This window comes from Pieris napi, chromosome 2, assembly GCF_905475465.1.
Source record: "Pieris napi chromosome 2, ilPieNapi1.2, whole genome shotgun sequence".
Classification (NCBI taxonomy): Eukaryota; Metazoa; Arthropoda; class Insecta; order Lepidoptera; family Pieridae; genus Pieris; species Pieris napi.
The window spans coordinates 13,901,658-13,923,487 of record NC_062235.1 but is presented as its reverse complement, the minus strand read 5'-3'; the positions used below and the strand labels follow the sequence as shown (position 1 = coordinate 13,923,487).

Here is a 21,830-nt window from a genome sequence, read left to right as displayed (position 1 = left end):
TGAGATCATTTCTGTTTTGTCTATACCACAGCAAACTATCGAGTCTCAACCTTTGGGCCTCAGTTCTTTTGTGTGGTCTTCTTAGATATTACCAATTGAATATTATATGCAAATCACGAATCTGTCTATTACTTCACTCTGATACTGAAATTATTTATCATTGGTTAAATATAGTTCTCTAATCTGTCGATAATGTAGTAAAGTGAGATTAAGAAAAAGAAATTTGTCTGATAGTCAGTCAGTTATAACCCACAACTTTTACATGTCAACATATCTGTTTAAAAACTGCTTACAGATGCGTTAATATGGTCTGGCTCACAATGGCTAGCAATGACATTAAATTATTAATGGCTCATCTAAAACTTAACGACGCTAAAAATATACCTTTAAAGTAATTCGTTTCGATTTTACACTAATAATCAGTTTTTTAATGTTTTCCTTTAAAGATTATACAAAAGATTAAACTATTTCAATAGTACATATTATTATGATAAAAGAAGTGATATGATAGTGGAATTATATAAGTTACAGACACGAATAATTATAAGGTCACATTCTAAACAGCAACAAAGAAAAGAACTTCAACTTTCAAGAAGTTTTTGTCTCTGAGAAGACTTTGTAATATTTTTTTAAATTATCACTTATAAAATCATAATTTATTCCATTATGATATACTACTATAATTTTTTGACACAACCTCTTCATTCAATCCCTATAGATTTGGGATTCAGGATTTCTCTTTGATATGTTGTAGATTTTTTTCCTATATGTTCGCTTAAATTCTAGACTCACAGCTCTCCGTCTGGTGTAGTTTCACTGGTAAATTCGGTGTTGCACAGGTGTTCAGGTCTCGCAAACTAAATAGCTTGGTGTCTGGTGTAGTTTCTTGTTAAATGAGTCGCTATCTTTATAATTTTGTTAGGTTCAATAACTTAATAAGTAATAACTTAATAGTAAGTGCGTCACGTTTTTTATAGATTTGAAGTAATATCATGTTGTGACTAAATAAACAAATAATAAACGCATATCTTATCATCATTTTATTATATAATTACTATTATATATTTTTTAGATTAGATTCTTTGAAAATAAAACGAAATGAACACAGAATGAGATCGCTTTATTTAGTCAATTAATTTATATTTATAACGCGTGTCCTTACTTTACATTCTACAATGAATCTTACAAAAACGAATCATAAGTACGATTACTATGATTTAATTAATGCAATGCCCAATATACCAATCTTTTTATTATGCGTTGCAACACAAATATAAACACACTTTAAAATATTGCTTTTATTAAAGTGGATCATATGTTTACAAAGAATGTTCATACTTATCAAAAACCTATATTTTAAAAGGTATTATATTCGTAATAAACACCGCGACCATTGTAAAAATGCCTATTATATAACATTAATTAAATAATTTTAATAATACATTTTTACAAATATAAAATATAGTATCACAACTTACAATAATCCTAATTGTAGATAGGTTGAAAGTTCGTACACATGGTGAAATCTTTACATCAGGTTCACAAATCTTATTTACTAAGTCAAAACATTACTTACGTACTATTCCAAGCTGCTTCTTGTACAAAGAGAGAGATAGACAGAGGAGCTATACGGCAAGGTAAAAGTCATTAAACTGGTTATGGGATACAAGATCTACAAAGATCATAACCGCTGTTTAAAGCTTTCTGTTGCTACTTTCTCGGCCTTAGTAGCGTCTAGTTTCTCAGCATCGGCCACTTGGTCTGGTAAAACTGTGTGACTTGTATCTGGCAGCAGAAGAGCCAGAAATGCTGGGCCTAGTGCTGCCAATGCGAAGACAATGCTCGGTAGACCGGGCATAACTTTTTCCTGTAATAGATACATATTTACTTAATTTATAAAAACACTTCTGTCCTAACGGGTGAACCGAAATTCACAAGAGTGCACAACAAGTGAATAAAGTTTACATACGATACAAAAACATAAGAAATTTTATTAGGAAAAACAAAGTAACTACTATAGGCACTAACAAATAATAGAACATTGTCAGTGCACTCAACGGACAACAAAAACCGCCGTTAACCTATGTATTTCGTTAACAAAGGTAAAACACCGAATCATATGTGCCCTTTTCAGAAGGCTAGTTCTAGAGATCGTCGTCGTATATCATCGTCTTATTAAAGAATTTAGAGCGTGGCTTTATCATTTACATTTATGAGTACAATTTTATCTCTTTGATAAAATGATTAATTATATCTAAAACTAAAAGTACGTCATTATTTTAGACTATACGTTTTAAGTAGCGACATCTTGTCTTTCATTGTTAGGACAATTGAATATCTGACGGATTAGTATTTAAAAACAGTTTCTATTTAAACTATAAATGATAAGCGTTTTTTATTACATTAATCCGCTTTATTTAAAACGAGGTATAAACCCTTCGAATTAGTTTCTTCATAATCATCAAACGAGAGCTCATAATAAAAAGTATTACAAAAACGTACTAGTAACGGTGTCTGCGGTGCTAAGACAGAACCCAACCTGCCCACAGTGTTAGCAACGTTGGTGAGGCAGTTACGGGAGGTGGTGGGGAAGATCTCCATGGCAACCACTTGTACGGAGAAGATTCCGTAGCTGCTACACATCTTGCCAGCAATATAGAACAATACCGACGCCCACCATATGGCTGGAATTAAATATGATGTTTTAAAATCTATTCTAATATATTTATATAGTGGTGCTACAGCCTTTTGTGCTCACGTGGGTACTGTATATGGCGTGTCTTAAGTCTTAGAATGTTTTTTTCTTTACGATGCCTTAGTGTCACTGTCTTAACGATGTTTCCCTTTCCTGTATGAAAGTAAATGCGCTCATAATATATAGAAAACCCATTCGTGTACATCCAAGATTCGAAGGCTCGACTGTAGATGGTATAGTTATCTTCTTTTTAATCTGTCTGTCTTTAAATTTTTGCTATTCTAACCTAATATTAACAACACAACGTTCACAGTAATTTAGTGTATATAAACTCCCAAACTATTACTTACATTTAGGTACAAATGCCGACGCCATAAAAAATAAGGCGCAGAAACAATAAGCGACGCAAATCGGCGCCTTTCTTCCGAACCTTGTTAACGTCAGAGCTGTGATTATTCTAGTCGGAACCTGAACTAACATCATGATCGAAAAGTTCAAGTATTTGCTACCAGAAATGCTGACGGAATTGATAATAGCACCACTGAATACGAACGAACAGCAGATGAAACACGCGGCGATTAGTGCCATTCGCAAGAGAATTGTTTTTGACCGGAGAACAGTGAAAATATGAGGAGTTTCTTCGGCAGTATTCTCCACCTGAAAATGTAATTATATCATTTTTAAAGAGGCAATCAAAGTATGAATACTATATTTTAAACGTTTTGTTAACTTTGAATGACACTAAATACACTATCTTAAAATCGATGATGATTCATAAAAATATGTTTCACGGTTAAATTTTCAATAACTTGAGCATTCAAGTACTATTCACATCTTTTGTCTTCCTTTGTGAGGTCGCCTTTTACATTTACTACCTACTGTTGTTATTTAATTCTATGAAAGGCTGGACGGCTAAAATTTTTTAGACTTTTGGAGATCTTCACTAAAATGAAATTTATGATTTACAAAATTTACTGATTTTGTTTTATCGCAGATCAGCCCTTATTTACAAATTCTCACTCTTAATTGTTAAGTGTTATTTAGCCCGGGTGCTGTGAGCTAAGTTCATCAGATGTTTACATGTTCAATACTTTCTACTATTATATTGTGTAAGTTTTAGACAGAATATGTAAAACAACTTTATGTTTCGTAACTTTACGTGTTTTTCGATCGTAACATTAAAAATTTTGTTTAAAAACGCCAGTGTACAACAGTGAAGTTTAGTTCAAATAAACTTTTGCTCTAACCAACAAACAAAAATGTAATATTCTTATTTATCATTTGGCAAGTCAAAGTATTCTATATATTATATTTTTAATTAATTAATAAATCTGAAGAATATACCTTATTAAGGTCAGTTTTTGGTTCACTAATGCTGGATAGCATATCCTGCGCATTTTTTGATAGGGTAATGTTATTAATTTTCGCTACTTTATTCAATACTTGAACAGCCTCATCCCTCTTGTTATGGGCCAGCAGCCATCGTACTCCCTCATCCATCAGAAATATGTAAAACACCTGAAAATATGTATATTATAGCATTTGTCTTTAAACATAATAATACATAGATCGAAGGAGAGTTTGCGTATTATAGTATTTTATTTATTTCTAAAGTATTTCGCGAGCCATAGCGATGATTACTAAAAATTAACTTACTACTACAAGTAGTGGTGCGTAGATGGCTCTCATAAGGTGTCTCCAATATGGCACTTTCCATGCAATCAGCCCAAAGAACGCGCCCCCAAGGCACGCTAAGATGTCTGATATGCAGGAATACACCACCCGGCTCTTGTGGCTGACCGCTTCTAGAGCTAAATGAACCCACAAACACTAGGCCTTAGATATCTCTATTTGTTTCTTCATCATCTTATTTTTTTAATTGGCAAGTAGGTGACCAGCCTTCTGTGTCTGACACACGCCGTCGATTTTTGGGTCTAAGGCTTGCCATTTTCATCACGATGTTTTCCTTAACCGATCGAGAAACCATTGCATTGTTTTAATTACTTTTTTAAGAGTTAAGTTTGAGTGGTTATATATATTTATATATTTCTATTAAAAAGATTTTAGTAGATCTCCTACAACCTATATTTATAAGTGCCATAAGCTATATAAATAAACAAGAAATTAAATACAAAAAGCTTTAAAATACCATCAAAAAGTCAGCGACATCATGTCTAACTGTAACTGTTACGAAGAGGGGTTGAATGAATAGTTTCTCGATTTCTACTACAACTACTAACAGCATACAGAATAGTATACATAAGTCCTCTGCTGCATCTATTCGTCTGTCTGTTTGCGATATATTTACTTTACTATATTATACTTTACTACTATAACTATTGCACCGGAATTTAGTACGGAATTCCTGAGGAAGTAAAATTGAATACATATAATTTTTCAAGGTTTACGGGTTACGGTTGCCCATACGGAGCCAAGGTGAGTCGTTAGTTACTTATAAAGACTAACTAGATAAATTATTATATTATATATATATTATGCTTAATAACCAATTTGATTGGGTAAAGAGTTTAATGATTAAGGATCATATTAACGATCTTTTCAAATAAGAAAATGATTTGAAATATAAAAAAAACTTACACAAAACCATAGATGCATTGCCATACCCAAGGGCAGTTTCTAGAAATTCTAAACCGAGAAGAGTCCAGTAGTCCATGGCGAAAGACTTGAGTAGACCGGCGATGCCCACCATTAGGGGGGTACTGACGATAATCACTTTCCGTCCATACCTGACAATAAATAACTAAATTACTATATGAAATTTTTCTTACATCTTCTTTGTTACCAAACTGACAAAGCGTGCAATTCTTGAGTTATAGGTCATATTGTGTTCGTATACGGTAACAATAGAGTTTTTGACGTGACAACGTCTTATAATTCGATGGAGCCGGCTGCATGCACGAAAAAAACATGACGCATGCGGCGTTACCTCGCTCTGAGGCGTTCCCTTTAAGTCTTGAAGTGCAAGCGAGAGCGCGGAACGAGCGACAAAGAGGAACAATCGGCCTCCGCGTTCGGCACCGTTCGACATCTGTCTCTCTGTCTATCCAGTCACATTGTGATTTCCATTTACCTCCTTCTCTATATCCATACAAATATCGATCAAACAAATAAAATTAAAATTTTCATTTGAAAAATGCAACCATTCCATCAGTATTTTGATTATGACGTTGTCACGTTCAGCTATCGTCAGTAAACCGACTTTACAGACAACCGATTTTTTTTATTAAAATGAAAACGACTCTCTTATTAGTAATTACATTTGTAGTGTTCACCTGTCTGAAATAAATCCGGAGAGTACAAATGAGAAGACAAGCCCCAAGTTGTGCACAGTCCCGATAAGAGTAGCCTTCCATGGCTGACATCCCAAGTCAAACTGAAATTTACGATATATTCTAATATAATTCAATATAATATAGCTAGATTATCGCAATGCACATCTTCGACATCATTGTAAATGTGATATTATGTGACTATTTTATTATTGTTGTGTATTTAGTAATATTATGAGCAAAAACAAAGTATGAGTATCAAACGGATTAAGAAAAAATATAATATAAATTTTAAATTATGCAATATATTCAACGTGGCCAAGTATATGAGTGTTAACATTACTGTCATGAACAAAATATTAAGATGGTTCGAGTTACGTAACTAACATTAGTTAAGTTGCTGTATTTATATATTAGTTAATAATTAGAAGCGCTAACCAATGTAAGCTCTAAGCAATCAACGCACACTAAGCCAAAATGAGCCCTTTAGTTTTTCCCAAACTCATAAACTGCAATTCTTGTTTTTGATAATGTCCAAAAAGTCGATTATACTTCTATTCTTTATAGGTAACAGAAGTGTTAGATTTAACTACTTTTCAAAAAGTCTAGTTAGTTTTTAGTTAGTCTAGCGTCGTAATTTTTTGTTAGTTATGAGCTCAAGTTTTAAATCATACTACTTTTTCGTCTCTTTCTATCTCATACGTTTAGTAACGAACATCTAAATCTGTACGTTATTATAATAAAAATAATCGTTGGAGACGTTAAATCGTACGTTCGCTCATTAAATCTAAGAAACTGCGTCTCTGCCATTACTGTCCCATGTGAGTTCCTAATTTGTGTTATTTTACAACACTTAGGCACTGTAATGTCTAGTTAAGAGGGTGATAATTTTGCGAACCAGTCGAATTATAATTAAATCTTCTAGCGGTGACACTGCTTTATATTAAACATACATTTCAATATAAAGCGGTGTGACAGTTAGACTTAGAGTTTTTTTTCGTGGGTAAATGCGTTACGCTTACGTTTTTACGTTTCCCGCGGCACGGTTGCCTGATGGTGGTCTTTACGTCTTTTAGCTGTGTTTCGTTCATTACAAAGCGCTGTTTATGATCACATAGAGCGAGGCAACAAATAGTAACCTTGTTAATGAACTCTGTTACCGTCTGGTCCGTTTGTTATTATTTTTGTCGAGTCTTTTAGCGATAACATGGAAATTACACGAGTGACTGCTTTAATATATGATTGTGTTTACTAAATATAGTCAGCGACAATATTGTTTATGTTTTTTTAATATACGAGATTTAAAGAACAAAATTGTATATGTAAAATAGACTGTATGTTACACGTATATTTTTTCATAGGAAATATAAAATGCTATATTACCTCAGCAACTATACTGTCGTATTTGTCGTATATGATTTCTTCACAGGGTACGACCTTAGGACCAAATGTGTCAGAAGAGCAGCTCAAGGATGTGTTGTCGGATCTATAGCAGGTTGTGTCATTGGAAGGAAATAAAATCCAGGAATCAGTTGAATTGGTGTCGCAAGATGGCTTCAGGCATCTGGAACGTTTTTCATAGTATATTAATATTAATATTCATACTAGCTCCGTAACTGAGATGTCATTGCGCATAGTGATGACGCAGGGATCTCGGGTTCGATTCCCAGCGAAATTATTATTTTGCTGAGTAGAAATATATAAAAGTATTCCTATAAAGAATATCTTTAAATGAGCGATAGAAATGTATGTCATGCTACGGGGTTTTACGCGTCTTTATGTAATAAATATAAAGAATGCGACTTTAACATAACCGGCCGATCTTAATTATTAAGTTAAAGAACTGGACCAATCGCGATGATCTAGTAAATTATTAATAATTTTAGAATTTTTGATGTTACTATTTTCAGAAGTGATATCGTGTCATCAGCTATGTTTAAATAAACCCAACTTTTCTTTATCATCAAACATTTTAAATGACCATTTAATATATTTATATGAACAAATGGGCTTTAATGTATAAAAAATATAATTGCATAAATCATTTCGTATTGCGTTTTACTCTTACGTTAGTCATTTAATATTTTGGTTGCCATTTCACGCGTTTCTCGCATTATTCGCATAAAGGCGAATTCAAAACATATCGTCACGTTTATCGATACACGAGTCTAAAATAATAATAAATCATAAAGTGTAACAGCCGTGATAATAACAAGAGATAGCCCCGGAGTGTCTGCGACCTTTGCTCTACTGTCCATGGTTATGACTAAGCGATTTTATTGTTTCCTTAAACTTGGCTCTTGGTGCTCCGCCAATTTAACCTTCTAAAAACTAGGCAAGGCACCAATTATTCCTTCTCATCCGTTATAACTGAATCTTTAAAATATATAATTCGTTGAATATTTAATGCTTTTGGCCAGTAAGTCGGCGCACTACCACCACCACACAGCACACCCACCACAAAAACTTTACGTCCCCATTATTAAACATTTGTGTTGGTACTGAATTTGATTCAAATTCAAATTCAAATTCAAAAATCATTTATTCACGTAGGTAACACAATGTACACTTGTGATTCGTCATTAAAGATATAAATATTAATGCTTCTAATTTTACATTTACTGCCAGTTCTCAAATCAAGGGCGTAGAACGGAAGAGAAGAACTGGCAATAAACTCTCCGCCACTCTTTTTAATCGCCATGTTTTTTTTTTTTTTTACACAACGGTTGTAAGGAGCTGCAACCATTACACCATGTTCCACATGACATTTTAAGTAATTAATAATAAGAACATAAATAAAAACAAAGACTTGTCCCCTATCAGCAGGAGGCATGGTGAAATAGGAGCACGCACTTACATTCTCGTGGGAACAACACGCAAACACATAGTCGAAATAATTAACATCACCGCATACACGAATTCAAGTACGACCAGTCACCACAAGCAGCACCCGTTCACGAGTATGACGCATGGCCAGCCATCGGCCCCCTCGCCATATTTTAGGGAGAGAGACAACCCGACGCATGGACGCCGCCACAAGCAATGACATTTAAGCGAGCATGACGATCCTTGAAATGTGGACTTGGCTACATAAGAAAATAATAATAATACTGAAATAATTGGATACCACATGGATCACGGTTTGTTCCCACTTTACATTAAAACAGTCGTGGATGTTGACGATCGCCCCAGAGTCTGGAAATGCAGCCGAGAGATTCAGTCGTGTTACCTATAATATATACTGGAGCAACTCATATCCAAGCACTAGGATCGTTTAAATATTCATTTATATTATAATAAGCCTTAGTAAGCAGTTTTACTTTAATGTACGATTTAAATTTATTTATTGACAACGCTTGTATCTCACTAGGGATTTTGTTGAAAAAACGTATACAATTGCCTTGGAAAGAATTACTCGTTTTATGCAGCCTTCTGGTTGGTGCGCTAATTTTGTCTTTATTACGAGTACTATAATTATGGAAGCTACTATTCTTTTTAAAGATATCTATATTTTTCCGCACATACAAAATATTCTCATAAATGTATTGACTTGCCAGAGTCAAAATATGTAATTCCTTAAATTTGCTTCGGACCGACTCCCGTGGGGACAACCCACAGATCGCTCTTATAGCCCGCTTTTGCACTACAAATATCGATTTAATGTCAGCTGCATTACCCCACAAAATAACACCATATGACATTATACTATGAAAATAGCTGAAATAAACAAGCTTTGCTGTGTTCTCATCCGTAAGATCGCGTATCTTTTTAACTGCGAACGCTGCGGAACTTAGCCTATTCGAAAGACCTTCTATGTGTCGGCCCCACTGGAGTTTACTATCTAAAGTAATTCCCAAGAACACCGCATTATCAACAAAGTCTATTTCCTCGTCTTTAATTATTATTTGAGAATGACTACTTTTTACATTTGTAGTTACAAATTTAACACATTTTGTCTTCTTTTCGTTTAACTTAAGATTTGTGCCCTGTGATTAGTTATGCCCATTATATGAAGATTTTAATTTACCATTGTTAAATAAATTTCCAGTGTCCGTATAACATTTTTATTATGACAGAGGTTCTTTGTTCAATTCCTCATGAGACATAAATTGTGAAGTGACGTAAAATAATTCACTTAACACTTTAAAACACATGAAACTCACTGATTATAAAATTAATATGTTCTTCATTTCAGGCACATTTATTTATTTGTAGGATTTGGTTAATCTTGTGACGTCATCTACAAGTATTAATTGCTAATCCTAATTAACTTTAAGGGAATAGTATACCTGAATGATTCATCAGCAGCTGTGAAGACATAGTTAAAGTTACACATGTTAAGGAAGGAGTCACGGAAACCCAAGAGCAGTAGAAGCAGCAGCTGATATTTCCCAAAGCTTCCGAGCTCACTAAGAATTCCGTCCAAATTGAAGCCATCTACTCCTTGTTCCCCCATCTGGAATGTTTGATTAAATGCATTATGCTCTCTCGTTCTTATAATTGCTGTGATACTTCAAGTGAGGATGAACTTCCCTTTTTATGATAGGTTTTAAAGTTATTAAAAAATTATAAAACTTACTTTAAGATATGTGCCTTGTCTTGACTCCAAACTTTACTAGCACACACGTTGCATGATATCTGTAATAAATTAATGAAACTTATTAAACTTTTATCAAATCTAACATGTTACTGATTTCGTATAGTAAAAGTTCTTACTAATTTTAAAATGTTATTAAGATAATTTAATATTGTGTATAAGTATATGTTTTACCCAGTAGCGGAAATATCTATATATTTAATAGAGTAGGTATCTTGATCGTCATGTTACGGCAGTGGAACATTCGATATTTCCCGTAGAAATATAGAGTACGCTTAGAGTGGTTTATGAAGAGTAGAGTTACGTTACGTGGTCGGAGAACCCGTGCAATAGTGATCACGTAACTCTTACGTTAACCATTGTTAACTACCATAACAATATTGCTTGCTTTAAATTTGCTTATTTTTGGTATGCCTTTACAAAGAGATAAATAGTACTTTAAACAGTTTCCAAACTTTCTACTAAGTAAATGAATTAAAACGTATTAAAAAGTATCAAACATATTTACTTTGGTGTGCTGAAATATTCTTCGTTCTGTATAAACATGCATGCCAAAGATGAGTATATATACGTATATTATAAATGATTATGTACTATCAAATTGTAGGTTGTTGCTAACGTGTGCCACGCTTCGGCGACTTTTAAATTGCTACATTTACTTTATACTTATTAGAATTACCCGGAGCACAAAGGTGAAGTATAGGAGCATTAAACCAAAACGTTTATATGTGTTGCAGCCAACTTAAGCTAGTAGGCTTAGGCGTAGGCTGCGACATATATTACATCGTATATCATATCGAAATATTTTTAATGTTATAGGTTTAGAAGAGATAATATTATATATGCTTATTTTTACGACGTGCTTTCTATTTAAATAGCTATAAGTGTATAATGTAGTGTTAATTACAATTTAAAGAAACACAAAACTATATCCTCCATTACACAAAATTTATACACTGATATTTCGTCTAATTCCGGTTATTGTACAAATGTTTTGTCGGTGAGAGTCGATTTTCATAAACAGCATTGTTCGTTGAACACTTGTTCCTTTTAATATATCCTCACAACCCTTTCCTATGTGAAACTGGACCACAGAGGAGTGGCATTAAGTTGATTTATATAATATATATCCTAACAAAACCCCAAGCTTTAAAAAAAATTAAGAAAAATCCTACAAATTAGCGTCAAAGTACAATTTTAATCATATTCACCCTTATGATTTTTGATACAAAAGTTGATCGTCGTTATATCGCGATACTTCCAATAAAGCTTGCGGTCTGCTTTATTTTGCTCGTTTGTGTGTCAGTAAATTTAGTCTGTAAACAAAGCGGGTTGGAAGATATCCAAAATATCTCCGCGTGTGAGAACGCCCTTGACACTGTCCCGTGGATGATACGTGATTGTTTGTATGCGACTAAATGTAAATATAAATATAGTTCAAATATATTATTTATATGTACCGGGGGACGGCGATTGTTATTTAATTTCACGTAATAATTCTCATCGTTAACCCCTATTCCGTGTAAAAAGATTTTAAATTTGACATACTATTATTCGTTATGATAGTTATTAAACATATTATGGTCATTACCTAACCAGCTCTGCTACAATATTTTCTCTCTTGTGTTAGATACCTATATAATTAAATGACTTTTGAATTTGAATTTGGAATTTTACAAGTGCGAGAAAGAAAGCTTAAGAAATGGTTATTCAAAGGGGTTGACTTGACTCGACAGATACATATATATTTTTATAAATCAAATTTTAATATGAAGACAAACTCTAATGGCCTAACTTAGCAGTACTACTCAAAAAAGTATACCTACTACTTAAAAATTACTAAATATTTGAAATTGAAATTGTGTGTATAGTGACACATTTGTGTTTATAGTGTTTATTTCGTCATAAAACGTTTGGAAAAGAATAAAAATTAATTAGAAACCAGTACTGAGGTACGTTATCGCTTGCGGGGAAATGTCATTACGATGCATTACTACTTATAATAAAATTTGCGTTTAGTTTAGTGGTTTTTATTATTTGTTTTATGCTATTGTCTTCGTAGGTTACTTTAGTTGTAAACAACATAATGTTGATTTCGTAAGAAATTTCGAACAATATTCATTAATTTTTTTTTATTAGTATTATATCAATCCAATAAATGTAAAATATTGTCTCTATATTGATACTAATTAAATATGTACTAGTGTAGAGACAATTTTATAAATATGTTGAACCTGACGCAAAGATTTCATCTCTGCACTCAATGCTTTTATGTACGACGTTGCATTTTTTAAGTCTATTTATTACTCTCAATGAAACTACTATTGAAATCTACTAATCTTATTGATTATTTAAGGCAAAGTAGACACGCTAATTTATATTACAAAAAATCCAAATTCATTCGAAATCGTCCAAGTTTTACTTGGTTTATATCTATATATTGGTTTATATATAGACCAGTCCTTGACAAAACACATGTTACTTAGTTTCGTAGAAAGTGATAGTCACTATTGGTTTATTTTTTAAATGAAACTATTGTTGTCTGAATATATTCACAATAAATTAGCATCATTGTTTATTTAGATGTGTAATTTTTGCACGTGTCGAATGCTTCTGTTGTGTTTGTTTTGCCAAATCAAAACAATTGTAATTGATGTAAGACCTGTTAATTAAACGAACGAAAATAAGAAGAATTTCGAAAGTTTGTCTATCAAATTCATAGTTTAAATCTTACATTAAATCATCTAATAACGAGCAAAGTTATTACATATAATTTAAATGTAAATTACTTTTCCCAAAAGTAAATACGAGTACAACGTAGATATTATTAATACATGTAATTTCAAATTCTTGATTTGATTCGATCTTACATTTATAAATAAAAATTCACTAAATAACGTCGAGAACTTGAATATATTAAGAGACGACCTTTAGAAGTTATAGGTATTAGAAATAAATAATTAATTCATAATGAGAATATTTTAGTTTTACTTTTACTATTTTATTCTGTTTTTTAGTACCGACAAATTATTATTCTTTACGCTATAAATTGTTTTTGATACTGAAAATATCTACGGTACCCTATGTGAAATCGAATTACAATTTTGCTATAGTACTACCGTCCGTTACTAGTATATAACGCGTTATACGAAGATAAGGAAGTGCTTAAAGTGATAGCATTATCGAAGCTGTTACCCGTTCGTAGCTAAATATAGTCGCTCTCACTGCGCCGACAACTTGTTTATAATCGTCGAAAAAACCTGGATGCTTTTTCTTCCGATGGTTATAATAAAGTACTATGCAATACTACATTTAAGATTGCATTTATACATAAAATAATATTAATTGTTTAATGGAAAAATGGTCGTTACAGAATATATATCTTGTAAGAAACAATTCTTAGATATTATCAACTTATAAATTTAATAATAAGTCATCTCATTTTGACTAACGTATGTATGTATTTTATATATTTCTCTAGTAATATATGTTTGTTCTTTACATTGGATTTAGTAAAAGAAAATCCAATGTAAAGAACTAACATATATTATTGTTAAGCAAATTAGGTTGTTTCAAAATATGTATTTTGTTTTATTCGTATCAATAATATCTAAAATTAATTTTACTCACCTAAGAATAATATAAAATAATCATCACTTATCACATGTGTAAAATACACATTTTTTCCACAAAACACAATTAAAATATATTTAGAAAAGTGTGTTATTTATTCATACATGGCCGTATTTGGAAAAAGTCTGCGTTAGCGCGCGCTCCGCACTGTTATAAAGTGCGATGTTCTCGTTCGGAAAATGCTACATACCTACGTCTGATTGTGTACTACTTAGGTCGCTTGTACATACACTGATTTCATTATGAGTCGTAGCCCTTCTTTCGATGTTTTATATACCACAGATTTTTTGCATTATTATGGAAACGAAAATTATTGTATGTTATGTTTATCTGATAAAAAAATTAATAAATCATGAATTACCACATACATTTTTAAATCTTATTGATTATTATTATCCAACCTGTGATTAGACAAATCTTAATAAACGGACTCAGTATTACGGATAGTAGAAAGTTTTCTTATCTTAGTGGTTAGTAACGATTTTTTTTGGAATGTCTATTTAATTTTATTAATCCAATAGCAATTTAGAGATTTTGTTTATATCTCTACAAATTACTTACCAACTAGTAGGTACGTAAAACACCAATAGCTCTTTATTCGACAACTTTCTCCAGATCGTATTAAGTAGATACGAGTGCAGTTTGTGTTAATTTTTTTATTTAACAAAACGCGAACTTGGCATTTATGTTTTTTTTATTTAGTTTCCGTTTTTCTTTATAATTTGCAAAGAAATTTCAAGGTTTTTCTTGTCTAGTTTCAATTCAGTCAAAAAAGAATTGTATTGTCCTGCGAAAACCGTAAAGCCTTAATATTTATTTTATGAAAATATTATGTAGGTATGTGAACAAAAATAGTGATATGTTTACTAGAACAGAACATACGAATAATGTTAATACTCGGAACAAACGCAATTTCCCCGTGCTATCTTCTAGTCTATCTAAAGTTAGTAATTCTTTTTTGTATTTTAATACATTTAAGAAAAGCTGTGTAAAAGGCTTACTATAAAGTTAGCGATTATCTAGTTGATAAAAGATTTCAGTTAGTCAGTGGTTGGCCAAATTAAATCTCCCTATATATTAATGGGTCCTTGGTTTGATAACCGGAGAAATACACAATGCGTTAACCAATCCTTCTATAATAATATCCTTCGCCTTCAGTTAACTGGCCGTTGGGGTAATATGCAAAGTAACAATTTATATTATATTATATAGGTAAACAATATTTTTTAAACAATCCCTTATAAATCGAGACAGTATCTATTAAATATAAATATATGACATTTTGTACAACAAGAGTAATATATATTTTATAGGTTTTAACAATGTAATCGTAGCGTATAAGTAATTTATTTGTCTTTGTAAATTTCAAAATCTTTCCATCAACGTTGTCACGTTTATTAATGATATACGTTTTGTTATTTTGTAAACATTATTGTTAGAAAATTATACGTTAGCGAATCTGTTTTGATATAAATCAGTGTTTTCCAACTTGGGGAATACTGCGCATCACACATTATCATTCCATTTCAACGAATTGCCCCCTGTGGGGCCTACGCCACCACGTCACAGGGCAATTTGATTGGGGTCTACTCAAAAATTTATCCAAATTATTTGTAATTTGAATTTTAAGTTTTCGAAAATTTAATTATAGTGTTTCGTTAACAATTTTCTAGTCACATTTTTATTAAAAAAAAATAGAACGGCCAAGGTGGGCACAACAAAGGTTGGGAAACACTGATATACATGCTTTAATTGGTTGGTTAAACTCTTTGTATAAATAATAAAAAAATACATTGTGACATTTCTAATAAATATTCAGATACGATAATCGTAGATTTAATAGAAAACGGACAAATGTTTTAACCTTTGCACTTGGTGACTTAGATAACGTTTAATATAGTAATTTCTTAATTGGTTAATATTTCTTGTGTTTAATGAAATTATGCTTCTAAAAACATACTTAAAAAATATTTACAACCCTATAATAATTTTTAAATTAAAGTGAAATTACGTGGTATAAATCACTACATAGAGACATTTCGTGTATTTTTTATTTACATTGTTTCTTAAAAAAAATAACAATACAATAAATTATATATCTTAATAACCATAACAGCCTTTTAAACTAAATCATTTATCTCTTCCCTGACGAAACCGGTACCTGTACTCGCTCGGCACTGTCCCAAAGTGCTGGAAGACCGCTTCGATACATCCGATCCCAAAAAAAGGCGATCGCTCTGATCCGTCCAACTATCGCCCAATAGCTATAACCTCCTTGTTCTCCAAAATAATGGAAACCATTATTAATAGCCAGCTCTTGAGTTATCTAGAAGGCCACCAGTTGATTAGCGATTCTCAGTACGGCTTTCGTCGTGGTCGCTCAGCTGGTGACCTCCTTGTATACCTTACCCATAGGTGGGCAGAGGCAATTGAGTCCAAGGGGGAGGCGCTGGCGGTAAGTTTGGACATAGCGAAAGCCTTCGATCGGGTGTGGCACAGAGCACTGCTCTCGAAGCTTCCAGCCTATGGGCTTCCCGAGAAATTATGCGATTGGATCTCCAGCTTTCTGGCCGATCGGAGCATCAAGGTCGTCATCGACGGAGCATGTTCCGACCTTAAACCCGTGAACGCTGGGGTCCCACAAGGCTGTGTTCTATCCCCGACCCTATTTCTTCTGCATATCAATGATATGTTGCAACTTAGCAACATTCACTGCTATGCGGATGACAGCACTGGGGATATTCTTTACACTGGCCGGGCAGGTATTTCTCGGGCAATTGTTGATGAGTACCGGAACAAACTTGTGTCTGAAGTCGAAACTCTACTACGTGGAGTCTCAGACTGGGGCAGACAAAACCTAGTCCAATTTAACCCCAAGAAGACACAAGTTTGCGCGTTTTCCGCTAAAAAAAACACCCTTTGTCGCTACTCCTCTTTTCGAAAACACTCTTCTTAAAGCCACAGCCAGCATTGGAATACTTGGCGTTGACATATCGAACGACGTTCAGTTTCGCGGTCACTTGGAGGGAAAGGCTAAATTAGCCTCCAAAAAGCTTGGTGTGCTCAGCAAGGCGAGGCGGTACTTAACTCCGGGCCACCGCATGCAACTATATAAAGCGCAAATTCGGCCCCACATGGAGTACTGCTCTCACCTCTGGGCGGGGGCTCCCCAGTACCAGCTCCTTCCACTTGACCGTATACAACGCAGAGCGGTTCGAATCGTCGACGACCAATCCCTCTCCGAGCGGCTTGATCCTTTGGCGTTGCGTAGAGATGTGGGGTCACTCTGCATCTTCTACCGCATTTACCATGGAGAGTGTTCAGAGGAGTTGTTCGGATTAATACCTGCAGCTGAATTTCATCTTCGGATGCCGAGACAGAATACGAAATTCCACCCGTATCACCTCGACGTCCGCCGTTCCACAACTGAGCGTTTTTCTAGGCAGTTCTTGCCGCGCACAACCACTATGTGGAACCAGCTGCCCACTGAAGTATTTCCGAACCAATTCGACTTAGGGTCCTTCAAGAAAAGAGCGTACCTATTCTTGAAAGGCCGGCAACGCGCTCGCGAGCCCTCTGGCATTGAGAGTGTCCATGGGCGGCGGTATCACTTAACATCAGGTGAGCCTCCTGCCCGTTTGCCCCCCGTTCTATAAATAAAAAAAATAAAATAAAAAAAACCAATTGCCGGGCTAAACGCGTTAGAGTAACTAATATTATGACTAAATGACTCTTTGATTCAATAAAACGCATAGTATGTTACTATCTACGGTTTGGATCATCTTTTTTCAGACCGATATTAAAAGCGTCTTCCATAGAGTCAGGAAGCTTTGAACCCAAAGTCTCTGGAGTGATTAGCACTAACGCTCCCGACAATAAAGCAAAACATGCAAACAGAACAAAGGGAAATTCTTCCCACACAGCTGCCCCCTGAAAACAGAAAAATAATAATTCATTATAATTGATTTCGATACAATTGAATTAATTCATCATTAAAACATTTGTTGATTACTGATTGTTATTTTTGTGCATTGAAAACTATTTATAGTTTATATAAAAAAGGAAAAAAAGATTTGTTGGAAAGAATCTTGATTTTTTAAATTAGAAACGCCTTACAATTTATTATTAGCAAAACATAGCAGGAACGTGATTGCTGCGACGTAAAGCAATATATGAATATTCATTTAGAAGTTTCTAATAAGAACGATGGAATCTTAATCTCAATGCACAAAAGAGTTTTAATACATACAAAAGCTGGTGTTAGTGGTGCTACGATAGATCCAATCCTGCCCATCATTGATGAGAATGCGAACAGTGTATGTCTGTATTTTGTGGGATACAATTCAGTAGTATAGACGTATACTGAGGTCATAACCATCGCAATACTGAACTTGGCTACCAGGTATACGGCGAGCGACAAACTGTACACTTCTGCAGAAAAATATAAATATCAGTAAGTAAAGTTCTCAAGCCAGATATTTTTTTCACAACTACGTATTAATATTACTAACCAGAAGGTATAAAAATATATGCGATCTGACACACGGCACAGACCCAAAACGCTCCTGCCAACACTGGTCGTCTTCCTACTATACTCATTAGGAGAAAAGCAGTCCAGTACCCGGGGATTTCAACGGCAGCCACCGCAATATAATTTACGTATCGATTTCCAGACATATTTGTTGAATTGATGGACATGCCGTAATAAATAAACGTCGTGGTAATCCACCAGACTGGCGAAACGCAAACACGCAACAATACACGTTTGTAGCGGAATAAAATTACGATCAGCCACGGATCTTCCTTCTTAGCCTCTTTGTCTACAAGCGCTTGGATTTTCTCTTTCTCGGCGGACAATTTAAGAGATTCGATAGAGTCATCAGATAGTTGATTTCCGTTAATTTCCGCTACCCTTTTAAGTGTTTTTTCTGCATCTTCATACCGTCCCTTGCTCATGTACCATCGAATAGATTCGAACATCACCCAGTAGTAAAATATTGTTATGAACTGAGGGATATAAAGAATGAGTGTAAGCTTCCTCCAATCGGGCACAGCCCAGGCAATTAATCCCATAGTAATTTGACCTATGGAGAAGCATGTGTTCATTGTAGCTCCTGCTGCCACGCGATACTTAGGACCAACTACTTCCATCACTGCAATATATAATTGTATTTAATGTGTGTGTATTTACACATATAAATACATTATTTTTATGTAAAATGATTGACATTATTTCCATACGAACGGACTAAATTTAGCAGAGTATTGAGTGGCTATGTTACATCATTTCTAAAAATAATCGAAAATACTATTCGATTCAGCAATTAACCATTTTAATGTCCAAACTGGATTTTCCATCAAACGTGACTTAATTAAAAGGATATCATGCATAATAATATCGTAGGTATGTTATTTTTATGCTGTATTTATTCATTAATACTTCGTTGCAAGTATACAGAAAAATAATTAAATAAAAAGGAGGACAACGGGCGGGCTTTTCGCTTTCGAGCGATCTCTTTGAGGCAACTACTGCGAGAAAAAAAACTAGGTGAGGTAAGCGTAACAAAATAATATTCATTTTAAAAATAACTGCTGCCGATTGCATTTATTTCTAATATTGAATAGAACTAATCGAATCATAGAATTCGTTGAAAATACTCACATAAAATATAAGCGCAAGAGAAAGATCCAGACCCAAAAGTAGCTTCGGCCACTTGCGAAATGAGGAAACCAACATACGTATCTGCAAAGTAACGCAGAACACCAATCCAAGCAGTGTTTATGGCATTAATGCTGAGGGCAGTACGTCTGCCCCATCTGTCCGATATGAATCCAGTGATGGGTAGGGCAGTAAGGGTTCCAAAGGTTCTGACAGATCCTATGAGGGTCCGACGCCATTCGTCGCAAGCCAGATCATACTAAGAACAATTAAGAGTATATTTGAGAGATCACTTCTTGATCGCATTAAAGCTTTGTCATATCAGTAGAACAATGATGATAAAACAGGCCAAACCCGTTAAAGCGTGTTAGTCACGTGGTCATTTTTTTTTTTTTTGCCCATAATTTACATTGCATTGTTTTAAATCTGATAAGCCTTATCTATTCGTAAGTGGCTTTCCTTTCCTTTTCAACGCAAGACACCAACAAATTGCAAAACCAACTAATAAAGACATTTTTGAAGCAATTTCAAATTGTCGGCGCGTGGCCGGAATATTGACGATAATCTTTCATACTACTAGTATATTTTGTTATGTTCATGTATTTATATAGAGGTCGATTTCTAGCTGGATAGCACAGAAGGCTCAAGAGTATATTGCAAGTAGAATATGCGCACAAGTTTAATGTTCTTTGAAATTGATTTATGATTATAAAACATTACTATATACTACTACTCACATCATATACGACAGTATCGGTATTCTCATAGAGAAACTCTTCGCAGTTGACCACATTGTCTCTGTTAAAGAGGCTTGCGGGACATGTGTCTGTGTGGAGTGTTGCGTTGGCAGGGCTGAACCTGCGACAGTTGTCAAAAGAGCTGCCACTCTCAGGCACTGCGTTTAAAAGCCACGAAGGTCGAAACTCTATAGACTCCGGAACGTCACACTCTGGAATTAGGCATCTGAAAAACAAAGCATAAAACGATACAAAATTTCGGCTTTTCACATTTTTTTTTTTAGTAATACCGTATTTTCAGCTTTATTTTGGTAAATTTATATATTTAGCTACAATTTTAAATGTATATTTTAAAACATATACGTTGTATATTATACATTAATGTATAATATTTTTTCAAAATGTATAAATAAAATAATTACGCAGGCATACCTTGTAGGAATCCTTCCTGTGGTAAATATATATTCAACTGCCGCCCACGCAGCAAATATTACAGTAACTACAGTGAGAGCTAGTATGCGCCATTGGTATCTTCCTAGTTGCCCAACTTCTTCTATCAGCAACTTGTCCAAAGACACCTCGTCTTTGTTGCCATCCTCCTCTGCATTAGGTTTCTCTATAGTCTCAGCCATAGCTCTAGTAGACACAATCGAACTATACACTTGCTCTCTTTGAATGTTGATTATATAAATCCGAGATAATTATCAATATTATCAATATATACATGATGGATAAGGTAATTAGGGTGTTGAGAAAATGAATTTTTTAGGTGAAAATGGTAAAGTTTTAATCACTTTTTATATACTATTATCGATATATTGGTTATAAAGCGTTATACATTAAATATATAATACTAGCTGACCCGGCTAAGTTCGTTCCGCCTAACAGTCTAATAATATCGTGTTAACTTTAGTTAAACTTAATTTAGGATTTCATTAAGGTAATAACATTAATACAATTTTTTTTGCAAATACAGAAATGTTTATTGCTTGCCATTGCAAAAGAAGAATTACAGTTTTACACATTAGGCCTCTTCTCTCTATTGCCAATATCGCAATACTGCATGTTAAAGCAGTTTCTGATATAAAACATTTTTTGATGAAGTAACACATGTCGATCAAAATCAAAGCCTGGAGGCATCTCCTCATTCACTTCAAGATCGGGATTTCTTGAACTGACACGAATTCGATGTAAAATGGTGCGTAATTTTGTCAACAGA

The 21,830-nt window shown here is 33.8% G+C and overlaps 2 protein-coding genes across 4 annotated transcripts; both read right to left on the bottom strand.

The window, feature by feature from the left end:
- Positions 1-1,101: 1,101 nt before the first annotated feature.
- LOC125057787 (solute carrier family 22 member 1-like) lies at positions 1,102-14,423 on the bottom strand. 3 transcript variants are annotated; one of them, XM_047661692.1, is made up of 11 exons: positions 14,406-14,423; positions 10,565-10,623; positions 10,275-10,441; positions 7,369-7,549; positions 5,989-6,089; positions 5,294-5,442; positions 4,352-4,506; positions 4,040-4,213; positions 3,046-3,352; positions 2,503-2,684; positions 1,102-1,867 (listed from the first exon to the last, which is right to left on the bottom strand). In XM_047661692.1, the coding sequence occupies exons 3-11, from the start codon at positions 10,439-10,441 to the stop codon at positions 1,682-1,684; spliced, it is 1,602 nt and encodes a 533-aa protein (XP_047517648.1). In that variant the 5' UTR covers positions 10,565-10,623; positions 14,406-14,423; the 3' UTR covers positions 1,102-1,681. The 3 variants fall into 3 exon arrangements, with proteins under 3 accessions (XP_047517648.1, XP_047517657.1, XP_047517642.1); XM_047661701.1 differs by lacking the exon at positions 14,406-14,423 and adding an exon at positions 14,213-14,387 and having other exon boundaries at positions 10,579-10,623; XM_047661686.1 differs by lacking the exon at positions 14,406-14,423 and adding an exon at positions 14,213-14,386.
- Positions 14,424-17,898: 3,475 nt separating this feature from the next.
- LOC125061765 (organic cation transporter protein-like) lies at positions 17,899-21,245 on the bottom strand. The gene is made up of 6 exons (XM_047667366.1): positions 21,044-21,245; positions 20,612-20,837; positions 19,878-20,133; positions 18,727-19,368; positions 18,465-18,646; positions 17,899-18,145 (listed from the first exon to the last, which is right to left on the bottom strand). Exons 1-6 carry the CDS (start codon positions 21,241-21,243, stop codon positions 17,978-17,980), a joined length of 1,674 nt encoding a protein of 557 aa, XP_047523322.1. The 5' UTR covers positions 21,244-21,245; the 3' UTR covers positions 17,899-17,977.
- Positions 21,246-21,830: the final 585 nt, after the last annotated feature.

Excerpts from the sequence above, each read along its gene's own strand:
- LOC125057787 (XM_047661692.1), bottom strand. The coding sequence starts at position 10,441 with ATGGGGGAACAAGGAGTAGATGGCTTCAATTTGGACGGAATTCTTAGT. Across the intron at positions 7,550-10,274 it reads GCTGCTGATGAATCATTCAG|ATGCCTGAAGCCATCTTGCG; the intron begins GTATACTATTCC and ends AAAACGTTCCAG. Across the intron at positions 4,214-4,351 it reads ACGCACCACTACTTGTAGTA|GTGTTTTACATATTTCTGAT; the intron begins GTAAGTTAATTT and ends ACATATTTTCAG.
- LOC125061765 (XM_047667366.1), bottom strand. The coding sequence starts at position 21,243 with ATGGCTGAGACTATAGAGAAACCTAATGCAGAGGAGGATGGCAACAAA. Across the intron at positions 18,647-18,726 it reads ATATATTTTTATACCTTCTG|AAGTGTACAGTTTGTCGCTC; the intron begins GTTAGTAATATT and ends ATTTTTCTGCAG. Across the intron at positions 18,146-18,464 it reads CACCACTAACACCAGCTTTT|GGGGCAGCTGTGTGGGAAGA; the intron begins GTATGTATTAAA and ends TTCTGTTTTCAG.